This window comes from Nerophis ophidion, linkage group LG18 (genome assembly GCF_033978795.1).
Source record: "Nerophis ophidion isolate RoL-2023_Sa linkage group LG18, RoL_Noph_v1.0, whole genome shotgun sequence".
Lineage (NCBI taxonomy): Eukaryota > Metazoa > Chordata > Actinopteri > Syngnathiformes > Syngnathidae > Nerophis > Nerophis ophidion.
Window position 1 is genome coordinate 39837352 of NC_084628.1, and position 21970 is coordinate 39859321.

Consider the following 21970-nt stretch of genomic DNA (forward strand, 5'->3'; position numbering starts at 1 on the left):
GTGCATGGGACTTTGCCCAACCAGTCTACATGTGCTTTGTGGACTTGGAGAAGGCATTCCACCATGTCTCTCGGGAAGTCCTGTGGGGAGTGCTCAGAGAGTATGGGGTATCGGACTGTCTTATTGTGGCGGTCCGCTCCCTGTATGATCAGTGTCAGAGCTTGGTCCGCATTGCCGGTGGTAAGTCAGACCCATTTCCAGTGAGGGTTGGACTCCGCCAAGGCTGCCCTTTGTCACCCATTCTGTTCATAACTTTTATGGACAGAATTTCTAGGGGCAGTCAGGGCGTTGAGGGGATCCGCTTTGGTGGCTGCAGGATTAGGTCTCTGCTTGGTCCTGATGGCTTCATCTGGCCAGGATCTTCAACTTTCACTGGATCGGTTCGCAGCCCAGTGTGAAGCGACTAGGATGGGAGTCAGCACCTCCAAGTCCGAGTCCATGGTTCTCGCCCAGAAAAGGGTGGAGTGCCATCAGAGACCCTGCCCTAAGTGGAGGAGGTCTTGTTCAAGAGTGAGGGAAGAGTGGATCGTGAGATCGAAAGGCGAATCACTGAGGCGTCTTCAGTAATGCGGACGCTGTATTGATCCGTTGTGGTGAAGAAGGAGCTGAGCCGGAAGGAAAAGCTCTCAATTTACCGGTCGATCTACGTTCCCATCCTCACCTATGGTCTTGAGCTTTGAGTTATGTCTGAAAGGACGAGATCACAGGTTCAAGCGGCCAAAATGAGTTTTCCCCGCCGAGTGGTGGGTCTCTCCCTTAGAGATAGAGTGAGAAGCTCTGCCATCCGGGAGGAGCTCAAAGTAAAGCTGCTACTCCTCCACATGGAAAGGAGCCTGATGCCGTGGTTCGGGCATCTGGTCAGGATGCCACCCGAACGCCTCCCTAGGGAGGTGTTTAGGGCACGTTCGACCGACAGGAGGCCACAGGGAAGACCCAGGACACGTTGGGAAGACTATGTCTCCCGGCTGGCCTGGGAACACTTCGGGATCCCCCGGGAAGAGCTGGACCAAGTGGCTGGGAAGAGGAAAGTCTGGGCTTCCCTGCTTAGGCTGCTGCCCCGCAACCCGACCTGTGATAAGTGGAAGAAGATGGATGGATGGATGGAGTCATTCTAAAACTAGTGGTACTCGAGGGTCATCTAGTGCAGTATTTTTCAAGTACTAGTGTGCCGCGAAGTACAGTCTGGTGTGTTGTGGGAGATTATGTAATTTCACCTCACCGGGTTAAAAATATGTTTTGCAAACCAGTAGTTTGATCCGCAAATAATGTGACGTTTTTGAGTGTCTGTGCTGTCTGGAGTAACCGTGTAATACTCTTACATATCAGTAGGGGGAAGCAGGTAGCTAATTGCTGTGTAGATGTCGGAAACGACGACGATGGTTTGTCGTAATCACAATATGCAGATGACAGCGGGAGGCAATGTGAAGGTAAAAAGGTATCTAATCTTTAAACTAAAAATAAACCGAAGTCGCGCGCAACTAAGAAAAGGCATTGAAGCTTAGGGATGGCTATGCAAAATGAAACTAAAACTGAACTGGCTGCAAAGTAAACAAAAACAGAATGCTGGACGACAGCAAAGACTTACAGCGTGAATAATGTGCCGTTTTTAAGTCTCTGTACTGTCTAGAGTAACCGTGTAATAGTCTTCCGTATCAGTAGGTGGGAACAGGTAGCTAATTGCTTTGTAGATGTCGGGAACTACGACGGTGGTTTGTCACGATTACAATATGCAGCGTCCAGGTAAAAAGGTGTCTAATGCTAAAACTAAAACTAAACAGAAGGCGAGAGCCGCTAAGAAAAGACATTGAAGCTTAGGGAAGGCTATGCAAAACAAAACCAAAACTGAACTGGCTGCAAAGTAAACAAAAAGAGAATGCTGGACGACAGCAAAGACTTACAGCGTGTGGAGCAGAGACGGCGTCCACAAAGTACCGTATTTTCTGGACCATATGGCGCACCGGGCTATAAGGCGCACTGTTGATGAGTGGGTCTGGTCAGGTCTATTTTCATACAAAAGGCGCACCGGATTAACAAGAAGAAGCTTATCGACTACGGTGGCGCACAAACTACAAAGGCGGATGCTCGCAACTTTTCAGGACTAATGCAGATCCCAAATTGAGATCAGCAGGTACCAGAAGGTAAGAAAAGTTGCTTTTGCATTATATTACAAAACTAAACGCCAGATAATATGTCTTACCTTATCCACATCATAATAATACTCCTATGTTGAAGCACAGTACAATCCATCAAAGCTCTCAATTTACCGGTCGATCTCCGTTCCCATCCTCATCCATGGCCATGAGCTTTGGGTTATGACCGAAAGGACAAGATCACGGGTAAATGAGTTTCCTCCGCCGGGTGGTGGGTCTCTCCCTTAGAGATAGGGTGAGAAGCTCTGTCATCCGGGGCGGAGCTCAAAGTAAAGCTGCTGCTCCTCCACATGGAGAGGAGCCAGATGAGGTGGTTCGGGCATCTGGTCAGGATGCCACCCGAATGCCTCGCTAGGAAGGTGTTTAGGGTATGTCCGATCAGTAGGAGGCCACGGGAAAGACCCAGGACACGTTGGGAAGACTGTGTCTCCCGGCTGTCCTGGGAACACCTCAGGATCCTCCGGGCGGAGCTGGACCAAGTGGCTGGGGAGAGGGAAGTCTGGGTGTAACAGTCTCGTCATGTCGTGCGGGTTCCACGGACCATCAAGGAAGGACATTGTTGCGAGCCGTTTTGACTTCTTTTATTTCTGCAAATAAATAAAAGTCTCTACCGGGTTGCTTTTCCACTATGTCCTGCTTCCCTCGATCCTCCGCTCCAGCTTTTCAGCTGCGTGCGTCGTCGTCTTCCGCCTGCTCTTTTGCACTCTCGCTCGGCATCCGCGTCTTTCTGGCTCCGTTTCCTCTCTGCGCTTCTCTCCCTGACGTTTCTGGCTGCCGCCCTTTTACCCAGTTGGAGATGATTGTTAAATTGTGCCCAGCTGGGCGCTCCACACCCCTGGTGATTATTGCGGCGTTGATCTCGGCGCGCTTAGCCTTTTTGCTTGCTCGCCGTCCGCGACTCCTCACTGCCATCTTGTGCCCTGCCTCGCCGTCGGACTGCCGGCCCCACCTCTCCACACTGTGCTTCCCTGCTTAGGCTGCTGCCCCCGCCACCTGAGCTCGGCTAAGCGGAAGAAGATGAATGGAAAATAAATGTGTGTCTCATCGGCATGACAATGAAAAGAAATATCATGCTTTCTTAGGATTGAGCCCAGGGGAAGTAAATAAATAGAAAAGAGCAGTGGTCCTAAAAGTGAGCCCTGTGGGACCCCACATGTCAAGGCAGCAACAGAGGATTCCGAGCCAAGTGTTTTTGAGGTGGTTCTTGATGACGAAAGTTTGGCCTAGCACACCAACATACTGTACATCTAATAATATTTGTGGCTGTAGAATTTTAAAAACATGTCTGTGTTTTGCAGAGGGGTTAGTGCGTCTGCCTCACAATACGAAGTTCCTGCAGTCCTGGGTTCAAATCCAGGCTCGGGATCTTTCTGTGTGGAGTTTGCATGTTCTCTCCGTGAATGCGTGGGTTCCCTCCGGGTACTCCGGCTTCCTCCCACCTCCAAAAAACATGCACCTGGGGATAGGTTGATTGGCAACACTAAAATTGGCCCTTGTGTGTGAATGTTGTCTGTCCATCTGTGTTGGCCCTGCAATGAGTTGGCGACTTGTCCAGGGTGTACCCCGCCTTCCGCCCGATTGTAGCTGAGATAAGCGCCAGCGCCCCCCGCGACCCCTAAAAGGGAATAAGCGGTAGAAAATAGATGGATGGATGTCTGTGTTTTTTTCAAAGAGTGATAGTTTTTCATATTTTTGTTTCTTGGTTTGTGCCAGCACAAAGAACTGGAATACTCCTCTAATATTTGACCTGAAGGAGGGAACAGTCAGCCTCATCCTGCAAGCGGAGAGGTGAGCCATTTGCTTTTATCCCAGCAGCGGTGGAGACGGTCACAGGATGGCCTGGCAGCCTCTCGGAGGCACCATTACTCCCACTACACACACACCTGGGAGCCGTGCTGCAGCTTGAGCAAAGTATGTCGTTAATAAGTCTGATGGTGTATCCACTTGGGGGAATCAGATTAATATGGAGTAGCACTCCTCATGCTGCTAAACAGATTACTTGTCATTCTATAATCACAGCTGAGCCTCCAGCATCCTGCAGAGGAAGTCGCTGTTGTTTAGAACGTGCATACAAATCCCTTACCTAAATAGCATCTGCTTTGTTAGAGCGAGTGCGCTGCATCCATTTAAAAGTCTAATCACCATGTCCTCATTCCCACTCCCAGACATGCTCTCCTGGTGGACGGGGCCGGGTTGTATATATTTTCCTACGAGGGCAGACTCATATCATCGCCTAAATTCCCTGGCATGAGAGCCGACGTCCTCAACGCTCAGTGCGTCTCGCTCAGTAACGACACGGTTGCCATCCGGGACAAGAGTGACGAAAAAGGTGAGGAACCCATTGTTTTCAAGTAGGAATAATCTTCATATTGTTGATATTCAGCCAGCGTTTGTGGGTCTGATGGAGCCCTTGCATTTTGTGGCTTTTAATGCCTCACAAGTTTTAATCTTAATTTTTAATTTTCCTGAAGGAATCAATAAAGTACAAACCCCATTTCCATATGAGTTGGGAAATTGTGTTAGATGTAAATATAAACGGAATACAATGATTTGCAAATCATTTTCAACCCATATTCAGTTGAATATGCTACAAAGACAACATATTTGATGTTCAAACTCATGAAACTTAGAATTTCATAGCTGCAACACGTGCCAAAGTAGTTGGGAAAGGGCATGTTCACCACTGTGTTTCATCACCTTTTCTTTTAACAACACTCAATAAACGTTTGGGAACTGAGGAAACTAATTGTTGAAGCTTTGAAAGTGGAATTCTTTACCATTCTTGTTTTAAGTAGAGCTTCAGTCGTTCAACAGTCCGGGGTCTCCGCTGTCGGATTTTACGCTTCATAATGCGCCACACATTTTCCATGGGAGACAGGCCTGGACTGCAGGCGGGCCAAGAAAGTCCCCGCACTCTCTTACTACAAAACCATGCTGTAGTAACACATGGCTTGGCATTGTCTTGCTGAAATAAGCAGGGGCGTCCATGATAATGTTGCTTGGATGACAACATATGTTGCTCCAAAACCTGTATGGACCTTTCAGCATTAATGGTGCCTTCACAGATGTGTAAGTTACCCATGCCTTGGGCACTAATGCTCCCCCACACCATCACACATGCTGGCTTTTGAACTTTGCGTCAATAACAGTCTGGATGATTCGCTTCCCCTTTGGTCCGGATGACACAACGTCGGATATTTCCAAAAACTATTTAAAATGTGGACTCGTCAGACCACAGAACACTTTTCCACTTTGCATCAGTCCATCTTAGATGATCTCAGGCCCAGAAGCGCCGGCGGCGTTTCTGGATGTTGTTGATAAATGGCTTTCGCTTTGCATAGTAGGGCTTTAACTTGCACTTACAGATGTAGCGACCAACTGTATTTAGTGACAGTGGTTTTCTGAAGTGTTCCTGAGCCCATGTGGTGATATCCTTTAGAGATTGATGTCGGTTTTTGATACAGTGCCGTCTGAGGGATCAAAGGTCACGGTCATTCAATGTTGGTTTCCGGCCGTGCCGCTTACGTGGAGTGATTTCTCCAGATTCTCTGAACATTTTGACGATATTATGGAGCGTAGATGTTGAAATCCCTAAATTTCTTGCAATTGCACTTTGGGAAACGTTGTTCTTAAACTGTTTGACTATTTGCTCAAGCAGTTGTGGACAAAGGAGTGGATCTAACATAATGTGAGAGTCCAGTCCATAGTGGACCTTACATAATAGTGAAAGTCCAGTCCATAGTGGATCTAACATAATAGTGAGAGTCCAGTCCATAGCGGATCTAACATAGTGTGAGAGTCCAGTCCATAGTGGATCTAACATAATAGTGAGAGTCCAGTCCATAGTGGATCTAACATAATAGTGAGAGTCTAGTCCATAGTGGATCTAACATAATAGTGTGAGAGTCCAGTCCATAGTGGATCTAACATAATAATGAGAGAGTCCAGTCCATAGTGGATCTAACATAATAGTGAGAGAGTCCAGTCCATAGTGGATCCAACATAATAGTGAGAGTCCAGTCCATAGTGGATCTGACATAGTGTGAGAGTCCAGAACATAATAGTGTGAGAGTCCAGTCCATAGTGGATCTAACATAATAGTGTGAGAGTCAGGTCCATAGTGGATCTAACATAATAGTGAGAGAGTCCAGTCCATAGTGGATCTAACACAATAGTGTGAGAGTCAAGTCCATAGTGGATCTAACATAATAGTGTGAGAGTCCAGTCCATAGTGGATCTAGCATAATAGTGCGAGAGTCCAGTCCATAGTGGATCTAACATAATAGTGAGAGTCCAGTCCATAGTGGATCTAACATAATAGTGAGAATCCAGTCCATAGTGGATCTAACATAATAGTGAGAGAGTCCAGTCCATAGTGGATCTAACATAATAGTGAGAGTCCAGTCCATAGTGGATCTAACATAATAGTGAGAATCCAGTCCATAGTGGATCTAACATAATAGTGTGAGAGTCCAGTCCATAGTGGATCTAACATAATAGTGTGAGAGTCCAGTCCATAGTGGATCTAGCATAATAGTGTGAGAGTCCAGTCCATAGTGGATCTAACATAATAGTGTGAGAGTCCAGTCCATAGTGGATCTGACATAGTGTGAGAGTCCAGAACATAATAGTGTGAGAGTCCAGTCCATAGTGGATCTAACATAATAGTGTGAGAGTCAAGTCCATAGTGGATCTAACATAATAGTGTGAGAGTCTAGTCCATAGTGGATCTAACATAATAGTGTGAGAGTCAAGTCCATAGTGGATCTAACATAATAGTGTGAGAGTCCAGTCCATAGTGGATCTAGCATAATAGTGTGAGAGTCCAGTCCATAGTGGATCTAACATAATAGTGAGAGTCCAGTCCATAGTGGATCTAACATAATAGTGTGAGAGTCCAGTCCATAGTGGATCTAACATAATAGTGAGAATCCAGTCCATAGTGGATCTAACATAATAGTGTGAGAGTCCAGTCCATAGTGGATCTAACATAATAGTGTGAGAGTCCAGTCCATAGTGGATCTAACATAATAGTGTGAGAGTCCAGTCCATAGTGGATCTAACATAATAGTGAGAGTCCAGTCCATAGTGGATCTAAAATAATAGTGTGAGAGTCCAGTCCATAGTGGATCTAACATAATAGTGAGAGTCCACTCCATAGTGGGGCCAGCAGGAGACCCTCCCAAGCGAAGACGGGTCATCATCGCAGAAATTTCCCCAACCGATACACAGGCAAGCGGTCCACCCCGGACTCTTTTTAAATCAAAATGACAAAAGAAAGTACCCAAATGACCCTGATCAAAAGTTTACACACCCCATTGGCTTTGATGTGATAACATGCACTAAAGTTGACAAGGTTTGAATGGCTAGTCAAGGTTCCAATCCTCACCTCTGACCTGTTTGTTTGTAATTAATGTGTGTGTTTAAAAGGTCAGCGAGTTTCTGGGCTTCTGACAGACCATTGCGTCTTTCATCCAGTGCTGCACAGATGTTTCTGGATTCTGAGTCATGGGGAAGGCAAAATAATTGTCAAATCATCCATATGTGTATCATCATCCATCCAATCATCATCTGTATCTCACGGCACACAGGTGTGCCGTGGGAGATGATGTCATTTTACCTAATCGGGTTAAAAATTGGTGTCAAGTCTACTTTATACCTCTTTTTGTGCCTTGTGTGCACGATCCTTTCCATCCTTATCCTTTCCATCCTTTGTAACTGAGCTACTGTGTGGAAAATGTTCCATTGTGGCTCATTAAAGTTTGTCTAAGTCTAAAAATCTTATTTGCAAGCCAGTAATTATAGTCTGCAAATGATGTGTAGTTGTTGAGTGTCGGTGCTGTCTAGACCTCGGCAGAGTAACCGTGTAATACTCTTCCATATCAGTAGGTGGCTAATTGCTTTGTAGATGTCGGGAACAGCGGGAGGCAGTGTGCAGGTAAAAAGTTGTCTAATTTTTAAAGCAAAAATAAACAAAAGGCATTGAAGTTTAGGGAAGTCTATGCAGAACAAAACTAAAACTGAACTGGCTACAAAGTTAATAGAGACAGAATGCTGGACGACAGCAAAAACTTACTGTCCACATCCGTACATGACATCAATCCAATCCACTTTATTTGTGTAGCACATTTAAACACGCAGCACAACAATATTAAAAACAATATTCAAATTTCCTTAACTCCACCAATGACTGAATAAAAAAATAAAACCAATATAAAAATAAATATGATTTAAAATTATTTTAAAGGGTAAAACCAATTAAAACAACAAATACAAATCAAAATAAAACTAAAAAAAAAACACAGAGGACCACACAACTCACATAGTGTTAAAAGCCAAAGAATAAAAGTGGGTCTTAAGACGAGACTTAAAACACTCCACTGAGGGAGCAGTTCTAACATGGAGGGCCAGAGTGTTCCGGAACTTAGGGCCCTGTGTCCCATGGTTTTAAGTCTGGTCTTGGGCACCACGAGCTGGAGCTGGTTCTTGGACCTCAGAGCGCGTGCAGGAGTGTACATTTAGATGAGGTCCGAGATATAATGATGTGCCAGTCCATGTAAAGCTTTAAAAACAAACAGCAATGTTTTAAAATCAATTCTAAAATGAACAGGGAGCCAGTGCAAAGTCTCAAGAATTGGGGTTATATGCTGGCATTTCCTCTTAAAAGTCGTGCTGCCGCGTTCTGGACTAACTGCAACCGACAGTCAACAATGTCCCCACAAAGAAGGATAGCCTAAACACAGCTTAAATAGTTTTAATTGCTCAAACAAAGCAGGTGGTGGCAATAGCACTGAAAGGAAGGCATGAAGCTGCTACAGGAGAACACCAACAAAACAGGAAGGGTCACCAAAATAAGAGCGCAATACAGGAACTAAAGCACTACACTCAGGAAAACAACAACAAACTCAAAATAAGGCACGACAACCTGGTGGAGTTTCATTTGTTAACCTTTTCTGCTGGCTGTGTTCCTCGGTATTTTTTTTTTTTTTTATAAAAAAAATGTGCCTTGGCTCAAAAAAGATTGAGAAACTCTGCCATAGATGATGGAGTGAATGGTCATTGTCTTGTTCACATGTTTATCTTCTTTTTTTTACTTTCCTGCCTAGTCATCCTTCTCTTTGACGCCCTGACTGGTAAACCTCTCGGGGACGGGAAGTCTTTGACTCACAAGGTAAGTTTTTACATTGGTGGGCGGGGCTTCTAAGGGGGTTTTAGTCTTTATCACAGAAATGAATCAAACTCCTGCAATTAAATCAAATTTAATTTGACAACACTGACTTCTTCCTCTGAGGGTGGGGGCCAATTTTTCTTTTGTATCACTCCCGTCATCTTCATCAAAATGCAACACAGAACGACACAGGGGGTCCTAGATACCGACAGCCAACAGACTGTATAATGCATATGTTCTTTCTTGACTGTACTTAAATGTAGAATATATGTATAATATATTTATATTATTCACATGTGAATAATGCTGTATAATAGACTGTATTTATATTATTCACACATGAATAATGCTGTATAATTGACTATGTTATTCACACGTGAATAATGCTGTATAATAGATTGTATTTATATTATTTACACATGAATAATGTTGTATAATAGACTGTATTTATATTATTTACATGTGAATAATGCTGTATAGACTATCCATATTATTCACATGTGAATAATGTATAATAGACTGTATGTATATTATTCACACGTGAATAATGCTGTATAATAGACTGTATTTATATTATTCACATGTGTATAATTCTGTATAATAGACTGTATTTATATTATTCACATGCGAATAATGCTGTATAATAGACTGTATTTTTATTATTCACATGTGAATAATGTTGCAAAATAGGCTGTATTTATATTATTCACACGTGATAATGCGGTGTAGTAGATTGTATTTATATTATTCATATGTGAATAATGCTGTATAATAGACTATATTATCTACACGTGAATAATGCTGTATAATAGACTGTATTTATATTATTCACACATTAATAATCCTGTAAAATAGACTGTATTTATATTATTCACATGTGAATAATGCTGTATAATAGACTGTATGTATATTATTCACATGTGTATAATTCTGTATAATAGATTGTATTTATATTATTCACTTGTGAATGATGCTGTATAATAGACTGTATTTTTATTATTCACATGTGAATAATGTTGTACAATAGACTGTATGTATATTATTCACTTGTGAATAATTCTGTATAATAGATTGTATTTATATTATTCACATGTGAATAATTCTGTATAATAGACTGTATTTATATTATTCACATGTGAATAATGCTGTATAATAGACTGTATGTATATTATTCACATGTGTATAATTCTGTATAATAGATTGTATTTATATTATTCACATGTGAATAATTCTGTATAATAGACTGTATTTATATTATTTACATGTGAATAATGCTGTATAATAGACTGTATTTATATTATTCACATGTGAATAACGTTCTATAATAGACTCTATTTATATTATTCACATGTGTCCCACATCTGTGGTCACCTCCAAGGTTTCTCATTGTTATCCCATTAGGTTGAGTTTTTCCTTGGGTTCTGAGCCGAGGATGTCATTGTGGCTTGTGCAGCCCTTTGAGACACTCGTGATTTAGGGCTATATAAGAAAATTTTGATTGATTGATTGATCCTGTCGCTCACTTCTTCGACTTACGTGTCTTTTTTTCCTGGTGTAGATGGAGGTGGTGGAGATTGCTCTGGATCAGTGTGGCCCGTCGACTGAAAGAAAGATTGCTTTGATTGACAAGAACCGCGACCTTTACCTCACCTCCGTGCGCTACCTGGGACGCGAGCCCAAAATCTGCAAAATCGGTCAGGTTGGTAAAAGTCAGCCCGTGTAAAACAGCCTCTGAATGTTGCACCTGCTGTGTCACAGGGAGCATGATTCACAGCATGGCCTGGAACAACGCCGCCAACATCCTGTGCGGGGTCCAGGACAGCCAGTTCACCGTGTGGTACTACCCCAGTACTGTCTTCATTGACAAGGAGCTGCTGCCCAAAACACTTTACACCAAGGACGGCAGGTAAAACAAACATGTTTATCTCTCACTTACAGCTGGAGTAAGGAACAATGGTAGTTTTCTATAAAAGCAATGTTTGTACAAGCGTTGCAGAGTTCTAACTGGCACCACCGAGACTAGATCAAGAGGCTTCCCTGCAAAAAGTCAGTGTTCAAGAACAAGGCAAAAAAAAATACAAGCAAAACTAAGCAAAATGATCTGCCAATAGAACAAGAAAATTTGGCTTGTCAAGACTTTCCAAAACAAGTCAAATTACTTAACCTCAATGAAGCCAAAAATAGCTTAAAATAAGTATATTCTCACTAATAACAAGTGCACTTTTCTTGGTAGAAAAACAAATATGAGACCTTTTTGCTCAATATGTTAAAAAATATTCTTAAATGAAGAAAATGCTATTGCCATTATCTTGACATCATGATATGTGTTCGCCATTACATTTGTTGAAACCAGCAAACTTATACTAAAAACTAGTTTATTGTCTTAATGGAAAGGCAACAAGGCCAGCGCCTGTTACTCTCCGGGTCTCCTAGCCGCTCAGGCAAATCATATGGTCTAAAAATGCAATTTCCTGTTGACAACATGACATCATTGCACCAGGTACGTGCTCTTTCAGTCAATTAGTGTGCATAGAAAATAAATATATATATATAAATATATAATTTTTTTAATTTTATTTTATTTTTATTTTTTACAGCCCGTCTGCCGGACAAAAAAATGTTTTTAACGTATTTTTGAAGAATTTATCTAAAATTTGAACTATTTCTGTTCAACATTGTTTGAAATGTCAAATGTTTAAATATTAACTGTCACTTTACTGTACTGTGCCAAATATACTACTATATGCATACGTATTTTCTATTGTTTCATTGAAAATAAAACAGCAAAATCCATTTGGCTGTCATCTGTTTTAATTATGAGACACAATTGTGTCAAAGTCATGATTTTTAATTTCATGCTTGATATAAGAAAAATGTCTCGTAGGGCCACAACGTGATTAGCGGGAGCCTACACTGCAAAAAGTCAGTGTTCAACAACAAGGAAAAAAATGTAAAAAAAATTAAAACAGGGGGTATTTTACTTGAACTTAGCAAAATGATCTGCCAATAGAACAAGAACATTTGTCTTGTCAAGACTTTCCAAAACAAATAAAATTAGCTAAACTCCATGAACCCAAAAATAGCTTAAAATAAGTATATTCTCACCAATAACAAGTGCACTTTTTTTGATGGCAAAAAAAAATATGAGACCTTTTTTCTCAATATGTTGAAAAATATTCGTCAATATATTTTTTATTTCATGCTTGAAATAAGAAATGATTATTTTTAAAAAGTACTTTTATACTTGTGAGTGTTGATGACACAGCTTTGCAACACTTGATATTCTACTTTCAAGCATGTTTTACTCAATATAGGTCATAACATCTGTAATATCTTACTGAGATCATTTAGAAGCAAAACCTAAAACAAGTAAAAGACTCTTTAACATAAAATCTGCTTAGTGAGAAGAATGATCTTATCAGACAGAAAATAAGCAACCATCACCCTTATTTCAGATATTTCATCTTATTTACATTTCACTTTTTGTAGTGTTTGTATTTTATTAGCCCAAATATATGATGGTAAATCCCTTGTACAAATAAGTCTGTCCGTCTATAGATTATATTTGTGGTGGAAAGATTTATGCATGCAAATACAACCGAAATAAAACCTTATAACTGACAGGTAGATCTGAAGTTTAACTAGGGACGTAAATCCTTGAAAGTAAAAAAAGTATTTTTCACTTTTATAAGTGGGACCCTTTTTGATCTCTGATCATTTTAGTAAGATATTGGGGATTTTAACCACCACAACTACAGATGTCCGATAATACAAGAAAAAATACAAAAATAAGGGGTATTTTATTTGAACTAAGCAAAATGATCTGCCAATTAAACAAGAAAATTTGGCTCATGAAGACTTTCCAAAACAAGTAAAATTAGTTAACCTCAATGAACCACAAAATAGTTTAAAATAATTATATTCTCACTAATAAAAAGTGTACTTTTCTTGGTAGAAAAAAAAATTGTACTTTTTTTCTCAATATTTTAAAAAATATTTTTGAATGAAGTAAATGCTGGTGCCATTATCTTGACATAATGATATGTGCTCAGTATTACATTTCTTCAAACCAGCAGTCTTATACTAAAAACTAGTTTATTGTTCTTAAAGGAAAGACAACAAGGAGACCGCTTGTTACTCTCGGGGTCTTCTAGCCGCTCAGGCAAATCATATGGTCTAAAAATGCATTTTCCCATCGACAACATGACATCATCCCACCGAATGCGTGCTCTTTCAGTCAATTAGTGCTCAAGGAATATGTATATATATATTATGTTAGATCCACTATGGACTGGACTCACACACTATTATGTTAGATCCACTATGGACTGGACTCTCACACTATTATGTTAGATCCACTATGGACTGGACTCTCACACTATTATGTTAGATCCACTATGGACTGGACTCTCACACTATTATGTTAGATCCACTATGGACTGGACTCTCACACTATTATGTTAGATCCACTATGGACTGGACTCTCACACTATTATGTTAGATCTACTATGGACTGGACTCTCACACTATTATGTTAGATCTACTATGGACTGGACTCTCACACTATTATGTTAGATCCACTATGGACTGGACTCTCACACTATTATGTTAGATCCACTATGGACTGGACTCTCACACTATTATGTTAGATCCACTATGGACTGGACTCTCACACTATTATGTTAGATCCACTATGGACTGGACTCTCACACTATTATGTTAGATCTACTATGGACTGGACTCTCACACTATTATGTTAGATCTACTATGGACTGGACTCTCACACTATTATGTTAGATCCACTATGGACTGGACTCTCACACTATTATGTTAGATCCACTATGGACTGGACTCTCACACTATTATGTTAGATCTACTATGGACTGGACTCTCACACTATTATGTTAGATCTACTATGGACTGGACTCTCACACTATTATGTTAGATCCACTATGGACTGGACTCTCACACTATTATGTTAGATCCACTATGGACTGGACTCTCACACTATTATGTTAGATCCACTATGGACTGGACTCTCACACTATTATGTTAGATCCACTATGGACTGGACTCTCACACTATTATGTTAGATCTACTATGGACTGGACTCTCACACTATTATGTTAGATCTACTATGGACTGGACTCTCACACTATTATGTTAGATCCACTATGGACTGGACTCTCACACTATTATGTTAGATCCACTATGGACTGGACTCTCACACTATTATGTTAGATCCACTATGGATTGGACTCTCACACTATTATGTTAGATCCACTTTGGACTGGACTCTCACACTATTATGTTAGATCTACTATGGACTGGACTTTCTCACTATTATGTTAGATCCACTATGGACTGGACTCTCACACTATTATGTTGGATCCACTATGGACTGGACTCTCACTATTATGTTAGATCCACTATGGACTGGACTCTCACACGATTATGTTAGATCTACTATGGACTGGACTTTCTCACTATTATGTTAGATCCACTATGGACAGGACTCTCACACTATTATGTTAGATCCACTATGGACTGGACTCTCACACTATTATGTTAGATCCACTATGGACTGGACTCTCACAATATTATGTTAGATCCACTATGGACAGGACTCTCACACTATTATGTTAGATCCACTATGGACTGGACTCTCACACTATTATGTTGGATCCACTATGGACTGGACTCTCACTATTATGTTAGATCCACTATGGACTGGACTCTCACACTGTTATGTTAGATCTACTATGGACTGGACTTTCTCACTATTATGTTAGATCCACTATGGACTGGACTCTCACACTATTATGTTAGATCCACTATGGACTGGACTCTCACACTATTATGTTAGATCCACTATGGACTGGACTCTCACACTATTATGTTAGATCCACTATGGACTGGACTCTCACACTATTATGTTAGATCCACTATGGACAGGACTCTCACACTATTATGTTAGATCCACTATGGACTGGACTCTCACACTATTATGTTAGATCCACTATGGACTGGACTCTCACAATATTATGCTAGACCCACTCGACATCCATTGAATCCAGTCTCCCTTAGGGGGAGGAGGGACGGGTCACCCACATCTGTGGTCCTCTCCAAGGTTTCTCATAGTCATTCACATTGACATCCCACTGGGTTGTGAATCTTTCCTTGCCCTTTTGTGGGCTCTGAACCGAGGATGTCGTTGTGGCTTGTGCAGCCCTTTGAGACATATGAGTTGGGAAATTGTGTTAGATGTAAATATAAACAGAAAACAATGATTTGCAAATCATTTTCAACCCATATTTAGTTGAATATGCTACAAAGACAACATATTTGATGTTCAAACTCATAAAATGTATGGTCCGGAAAATATCGTATATATTTAGCTTGTTTTAATTTGAGAAAAAATTTCCGTTTTTTTGTAGTTGGCCTAATGAATTTTCTCATCATTACGATTTGTGTTCCTTTGAATTTTGACACGCTGTCCGTCGCCGCCCCAGTGAGTTCAGCCACACGCCACACATCCTGAGCTACGTGGACACCAAGGTGAGGTTGCGCCAAAGAGACGGGTCCTTGCTCTACACCAGCGTGCCGCCGTACGCCGTCTTCCTCCACGAGTTCAGCAGCTCAGCACGCTGGGAGGACGCACTGCGCCTGTGTCGCTTTGCCAAGGTAAGATGGCCGTGTGCCAAGTCTATTTTAATCAATGTTTGTTTATATAGCGCTAAGTCACAAGTGTCTCAAAGGGCTGCACAAGCCACAACCACATCCTGGGCTCAGGTCCCACATCAGGACTCTAGGGGAGACCGGATTCAATGGACGTCGTGTGGGTCTAACATAATAGTGTGAGAGTCCAGTCCATAGTGGATCTAACATAATAGTGAGAGTCCAGTCCATAGTGGGTCTAACATAATAGTGAGAGAGTCCAGTCCATAGTGGATCTAACATAATAATGAGAGTCCAGTCCATAGTGGATCTAACATAATAGTGTGAGAGTCCAGTCTATAGTGGATATAACATAATAGTGTGAGAGTTAAGTCCATAGTGGATCTAACATAATAGTGAGAATCCAGTCCATAGTGGATCTAACATAATATTGTGAGAGTCCAGTCCATAGTGAATCTAACATAATAGTGAGAGTCCAGTACATAGTGGATCAGGTTAATAGTGTGAGAGTCCAGTCCATAGTGGATCTAACATAATATTGTGAGAGTCCAGTCCATAGTGGATCTAACATAATAGTGAGAGTCCAGTACATAGTGGATCAGTTTAATAGTGTGAGAGTCCAGTCCATAGTGGATCTAACATAATATTGTGAGAGTCCAGTCCATAGTGGATCTAACATAATAGTGTGAGTCCAGTCCATAGTGGATCTAACATAATAGTGTGAGAGTCCAGTCCATAGTGGATCTAACATAATAGTGAGAGTCCAGTACATAGTGGATCTAACATAATATTGTGAGAGTCCAGTCCATAGTGGATCTAACATAATATTGTGAGAGTCCAGTCCATAGTGGATCTAACATAATAGTGAGAGTCCAGTACATAGTGGATCAGGTTAATAGTGTGAGAGTCCAGTCCATAGTGGATCTAACATAAAATTTTGAGAGTCCAGTCCATAGTGGATCTAACATAATAGTGAGAGTCCAGTACATAGTGGATCAGGTTAATAGTGTGAGAGTCCAGTCTATAGTGGATATAACATAATAGTGTGAGAGTTAAGTCCATAGTGGATCTAACATAATAGTGAGAATCCAGTCCATAGTGGATCTAACATAATATTGTGAGAGTCCAGTCCATAGTGAATCTAACATAATAGTGAGAGTCCAGTACATAGTGGATCAGGTTAATAGTGTGAGAGTCCAGTCCATAGTGGATCTAACATAATATTGTGAGAGTCCAGTCCATAGTGGATCTAACATAATAGTGAGAGTCCAGTACATAGTGGATCAGGTTAATAGTGTGAGAGTCCAGTCCATAGTGGATCTAACATAATATTGTGAGAGTCCAGTCCATAGTGGATCTAACATAATAGTGAGAGTCCAGTACATAGTGGATCAGTTTAATAGTGTGAGAGTCCAGTCCATAGTGGATCTAACATAATATTGTGAGAGTCCAGTCCATAGTGGATCTAACATAATAGTGTGAGTCCAGTCCATAGTGGATCTAACATAATAGTGTGAGAGTCCAGTCCATAGTGGATCTAACATAATAGTGAGAGTCCAGTACATAGTGGATCTAACATAATATTGTGAGAGTCCAGTCCATAGTGGATCTAACATAATATTGTGAGAGTCCAGTCCATAGTGGATCTAACATAATAGTGAGAGTCCAGTACATAGTGGATCAGGTTAATAGTTTGAGAGTCCAGTCCATAGTGGATCTAACATAAAATTTTGAGAGTCCAGTCCATAGTGGATCTAACATAATAGTGAGAGTCCAGTACATAGTGGATCAGGTTAATAGTGTGAGAGTCCAGTCCATAGTGGATCTAACATAATATTGTGAGAGTCCAGTCAATAGTGGATTTAACATAATAGTGAGAGTCCAGTACATAGTGGATCAGTTTAATAGTGTGAGAGTCCAGTCCATAGTGGATCTAACATAATATTGTGAGAGTCCAGTCCATAGTGGATCTAACATAATAGTGTGAGTCCAGTCCATAGTGGATCTAACATAATAGTGTGAGAGTCCAGTCCATAGTGGATCTAACATAATAGTGAGAGTCCAGTACATAGTGGATCTAACATAATATTGTGAGAGTCCAGTCCATAGTGGATCTAACATAATAGTGTGAGAGTCCAGTCCATAGTGGATCTAACATAATAGTGAGAGTCCAGTACATAGTGGATCAGGTTAATAGTGTGAGAGTCCAGTCCATAGTGGATCTAACATAATAGTGTGAGAGTGTTTAATGTTGAATTTACCATTAGATTTTTTGTTTGAATAAATACATTAATGCCATTTTTTGTGATCCCCTTTATGTAGAAAAGTATCGAAAATAATGGCAATACATAAACAAACATTGGTATCGGGACAACCCTACTTTGCACCAATGTAATAGTTGTCATATATCTTTTACAACAACATAATATTCCAGATTAAGGCAGGACTCAAACATTGGTAACACTAGCATAGGAACATAGAGTTCCTATTTGCTGGAGAAGCAGAACATGATATACTTACTTGGGCTAATCTAATATAATCTCACAGTGGCTCTAAGGCAGTATCAAGTCCATCAGGTAGTCCTTCCCACAAAAGTGGAGCAAACGAGCAGTGGACCCGGCGAGGCCTTCTTTAAAAGATTATAAAGTGATGAAAGTTAATTTCATTTGATTTCTTTTTTCAAAGAAGTGAGGGAGATTTAAAATGTTGCCATGTTTGCTACTCATAAAGAGTCTCTTTTGGGACTATTTTTTGGGAACCTACTCAGTGGCCTAGTGGTTAGAGTGTCCGCCCTGAGATGGGTAGGTCGTAAGTTCAAATCCCGGCCGAGTCATACCAAAGACTATAAAAATGGGAGCCATTACCTCCCTGCTTGGCACTCAGCATTAAGGGTTGGAATTGGGGGTTCAATCACCATAAATGATTCCCGGGCGCGGCACCGCTGCTGCTCACTGCTCCCCTCACCTCCCAGGGGGTGCTCAAGGGTGATGGGTCAAATGCAGAGAATGATTTCGCCACATCTATTATGTGTTTGACAATCATTGGTACTTTAACTTAAACTTTACTTTAACACAGAAAATGTTAATTTTATGTAATTGAGGCTCTTTAAGGGGGCACTACCTTTTTTTTCAGACTATAAGTCGCAGTTTTTTTCATAGTTTGGCCGGGGGTGCGACTTATACTCAGGAGCGACTTATGTGTGAAATTATTAACACTTTACCGTAAAATATCAAATAATATTATTTAGCACATTCATGTAAGAGACTAGACGTATAAGATTTCATGGGATTTACGGATTAGGAGTGAGAGATAGTTTGGTAAAGGTATATCATGTTCTATATGTTATAGTTATTTGAATGACTCTTACCATAATATGTTAGGTTAACATAGCAGTTGGTTATTTATGCCTCATATAACCTACACTTATTCAGCCTGTTGTTCACTATTCTTTATTCATTTTGAATTCCCTTTTAAATGTCTATTTTTGGTGTTGGGTTTTATCAAATACATTTCCCCCAAATTTCCGACTTATATCTGTTTTTTTCCTTCTTTATTATGCATTTTCGGCAGGTGCGACTTATACTCCAAAAAATACGGTATACTTTTTTTTTTAAATGCCTATCATTCGTAAACCTTAAAAAGGTGTCTAATGCCTAAGCCAAAAATAAACAAAAGGTGAGTGCCCCTAAGAAAAGGCATTGAAGCTTAGGGAAGGCTATGCAGAACAAAACTAAAACTGAACTGGCTACAAAGTAAACAAAAACAAAATGCTGGACGACAGCAAGCCACCAAATAGGAGCGCAAGACAAGATCTAAACAGCAAAAAAGTCCAAATAAGTCAGGGTGTGATGTGACAGGTGGTGACAGTACACCTACTTTGAGACAAGAGCTATAGTCATGCATGCTTGGTTATACTTTAAAGCAGGGGTGCCCATTACGTCGATTGCGAGCTACCAGTCGACCGCGGGGGGTGTGTCAGTCGATCTCCAGCCAGGCTTTTAAAAAAATAGACCTAAAAATTAGTGATCTTCAATCTTCACCAAGACGTCACTTAAATGACATTCACGGTACCGGAGGGTCTTGTGAGATGACGCTGGCTGCTGCAAGATCATTATTATGAAAATATGACTGAGAGGAAGGCGAGAAACACTTTTTATTTCAACAGACTCTCGCGCCGTACCTTCCGTCAAAACTCTAAAGGCCGACTGCACATTTCCTTTCTTCACAATAAAAGCCCTGCTTCATGCTGCCTGCGCTAACTAAATACAGAGTCTCGGAAAACTGGCGTGCACAAGCGATCCCTCAGAAAGCTGGCGTGCACATCACTTGTGCACGCCAGCTTTCCGAGACTCTTATTTTGTTAGCGCAGGCAGCATGAAGCAGGGCTTTTATTGTGAAGATAGGAAATGTGCAGTCGGCCTTTAGAGTTTTGACGGAAGGGACGGCGCAAAAGTCTGTTGAAATAAAAAGTGTTTCTCGCCTTCCTCTCTGTCATTTTTTCATAATAATAAACTGGCAGCAGCCAGCGTCATCTCACAAGACCCTCGGGTGCCGTGGATGTCAATCAAGCAAGCTACGGAATTTGCCACCAATGTTTTTCTTGTAAAGTATATGGAAGCTGGATGAATTAGATGCCAAAAACCAACCACTTTCATGTGGTATTGTACAGAAAGGAGAACTTTTTTTCTCCTCCATTTGAAACTGTGGGCGTTATCATCATTACTGTCTGATTCCAATCAATGCAAGTCATCAGAATCAGGTAATACACCAACTTATATTCTTGTCTTTGTGAAAGAAAGACATCTATATGTGTTACACATGCTTGTATTATCATTAAACACATTTAACTTGTTTACAAAAATGTCTCTTTCATAAATAAAGAAATATAAATGATATATATAAATGAGGTAGATCCCCTCGAGTTGGTCAATTGAAAAGTAGCTCGCCTGCAGAAAATGTGTGGGCACCCCTGCTTTAAAGTCATAGCCAACAATTGCAACGACAACTTTTTACTGTCAACTGAGTTTCGTTTTTTTATGATTTCTGCTGGTGGTGTGCCTCCACATTTTGTGAACGCAAAAAATGTGCCTTGGCTCAACAAAGGTTGAAACACACAGCACCAGACAATATCTGGCAGCACACTAGCAGTGGTTGAAAAACACTGATTTCGAGGACTTGGTGGGCGGAATAGAAGACCTCCGATTGACTCTTTTGTAAGAACACTTTTATTTACATTTAGTTAAAATGCATAAAAAAAAAAAAAAATGTTTTCTTGTCTCTCAAAGATTGTAAACGACAGAAAAAGTTCTGATATGAGTGCAGTTCCCCTTTAAAAGCCCATTTGTAAAGTGTGTCTATGTCATGTGTGCGTACGCCAAAGTGCCTGTTTGAGATGAGAAGGTAGCAGACAGGTTTATGGCAATAATGACACCGTTTGCCAAATGTAACCCCCTCTACAGCGAACTGGTAAAGCCACACACCCCTAAATGCACCTGTGGAGCATACTTGCCAACCTTGAGACCTCCGATTTCAGGAGGTCGGGGTGGGGGGCGTGGTCGTGGGTGGGGCGGAGGCGTGGTCAGGGGTGTGGTTAAGAGGGGAGGAGTATATTTACATCTACAATTCACCAAATCGAGTATTTCATATACATATATATATATACATATATATATATATGTATATGTATGAAATACTTGACTTTAAGTGAATTCTAGCTATATACAGTATATTTATTTTATTATATATATAAATGAAATAAATAGTTGAATTTCAGACGGCACCTATCAAATACACAGTAATAAATACACAGTTTTTCTACTAACTGTACTGTGCTTGCTGGTTACTAAAAAAAACACAACAACAACACTTACCTTTCACTATTTAATTAACCTTTGTTCTGCTATTTGCGTACTGGCGAGAGTCACTTGCCGTCAGGTGCACAACACCACGTAAATCGTAGGCCCATCAAAAAGCA

General features: G+C 40.7%; 1 protein-coding gene across 1 annotated transcript in view; it reads left to right on the forward strand.

Annotated features, from left to right (window-relative positions):
* ift80 (intraflagellar transport 80 homolog (Chlamydomonas)) overlaps positions 1–21970 on the forward strand; it is a 114698-nt gene that overhangs the window by 82523 nt on the left and 10205 nt on the right. Inside the window, exons 11-16 of the mRNA XM_061878111.1 lie at positions 3864–3938; positions 4316–4479; positions 9257–9321; positions 10877–11012; positions 11077–11224; positions 15831–16002. Of these exons, the coding sequence (XP_061734095.1) occupies positions 3864–3938; positions 4316–4479; positions 9257–9321; positions 10877–11012; positions 11077–11224; positions 15831–16002 (760 nt within the window). The remainder of the gene's footprint in view (positions 1–3863; positions 3939–4315; positions 4480–9256; positions 9322–10876; positions 11013–11076; positions 11225–15830; positions 16003–21970) is intronic.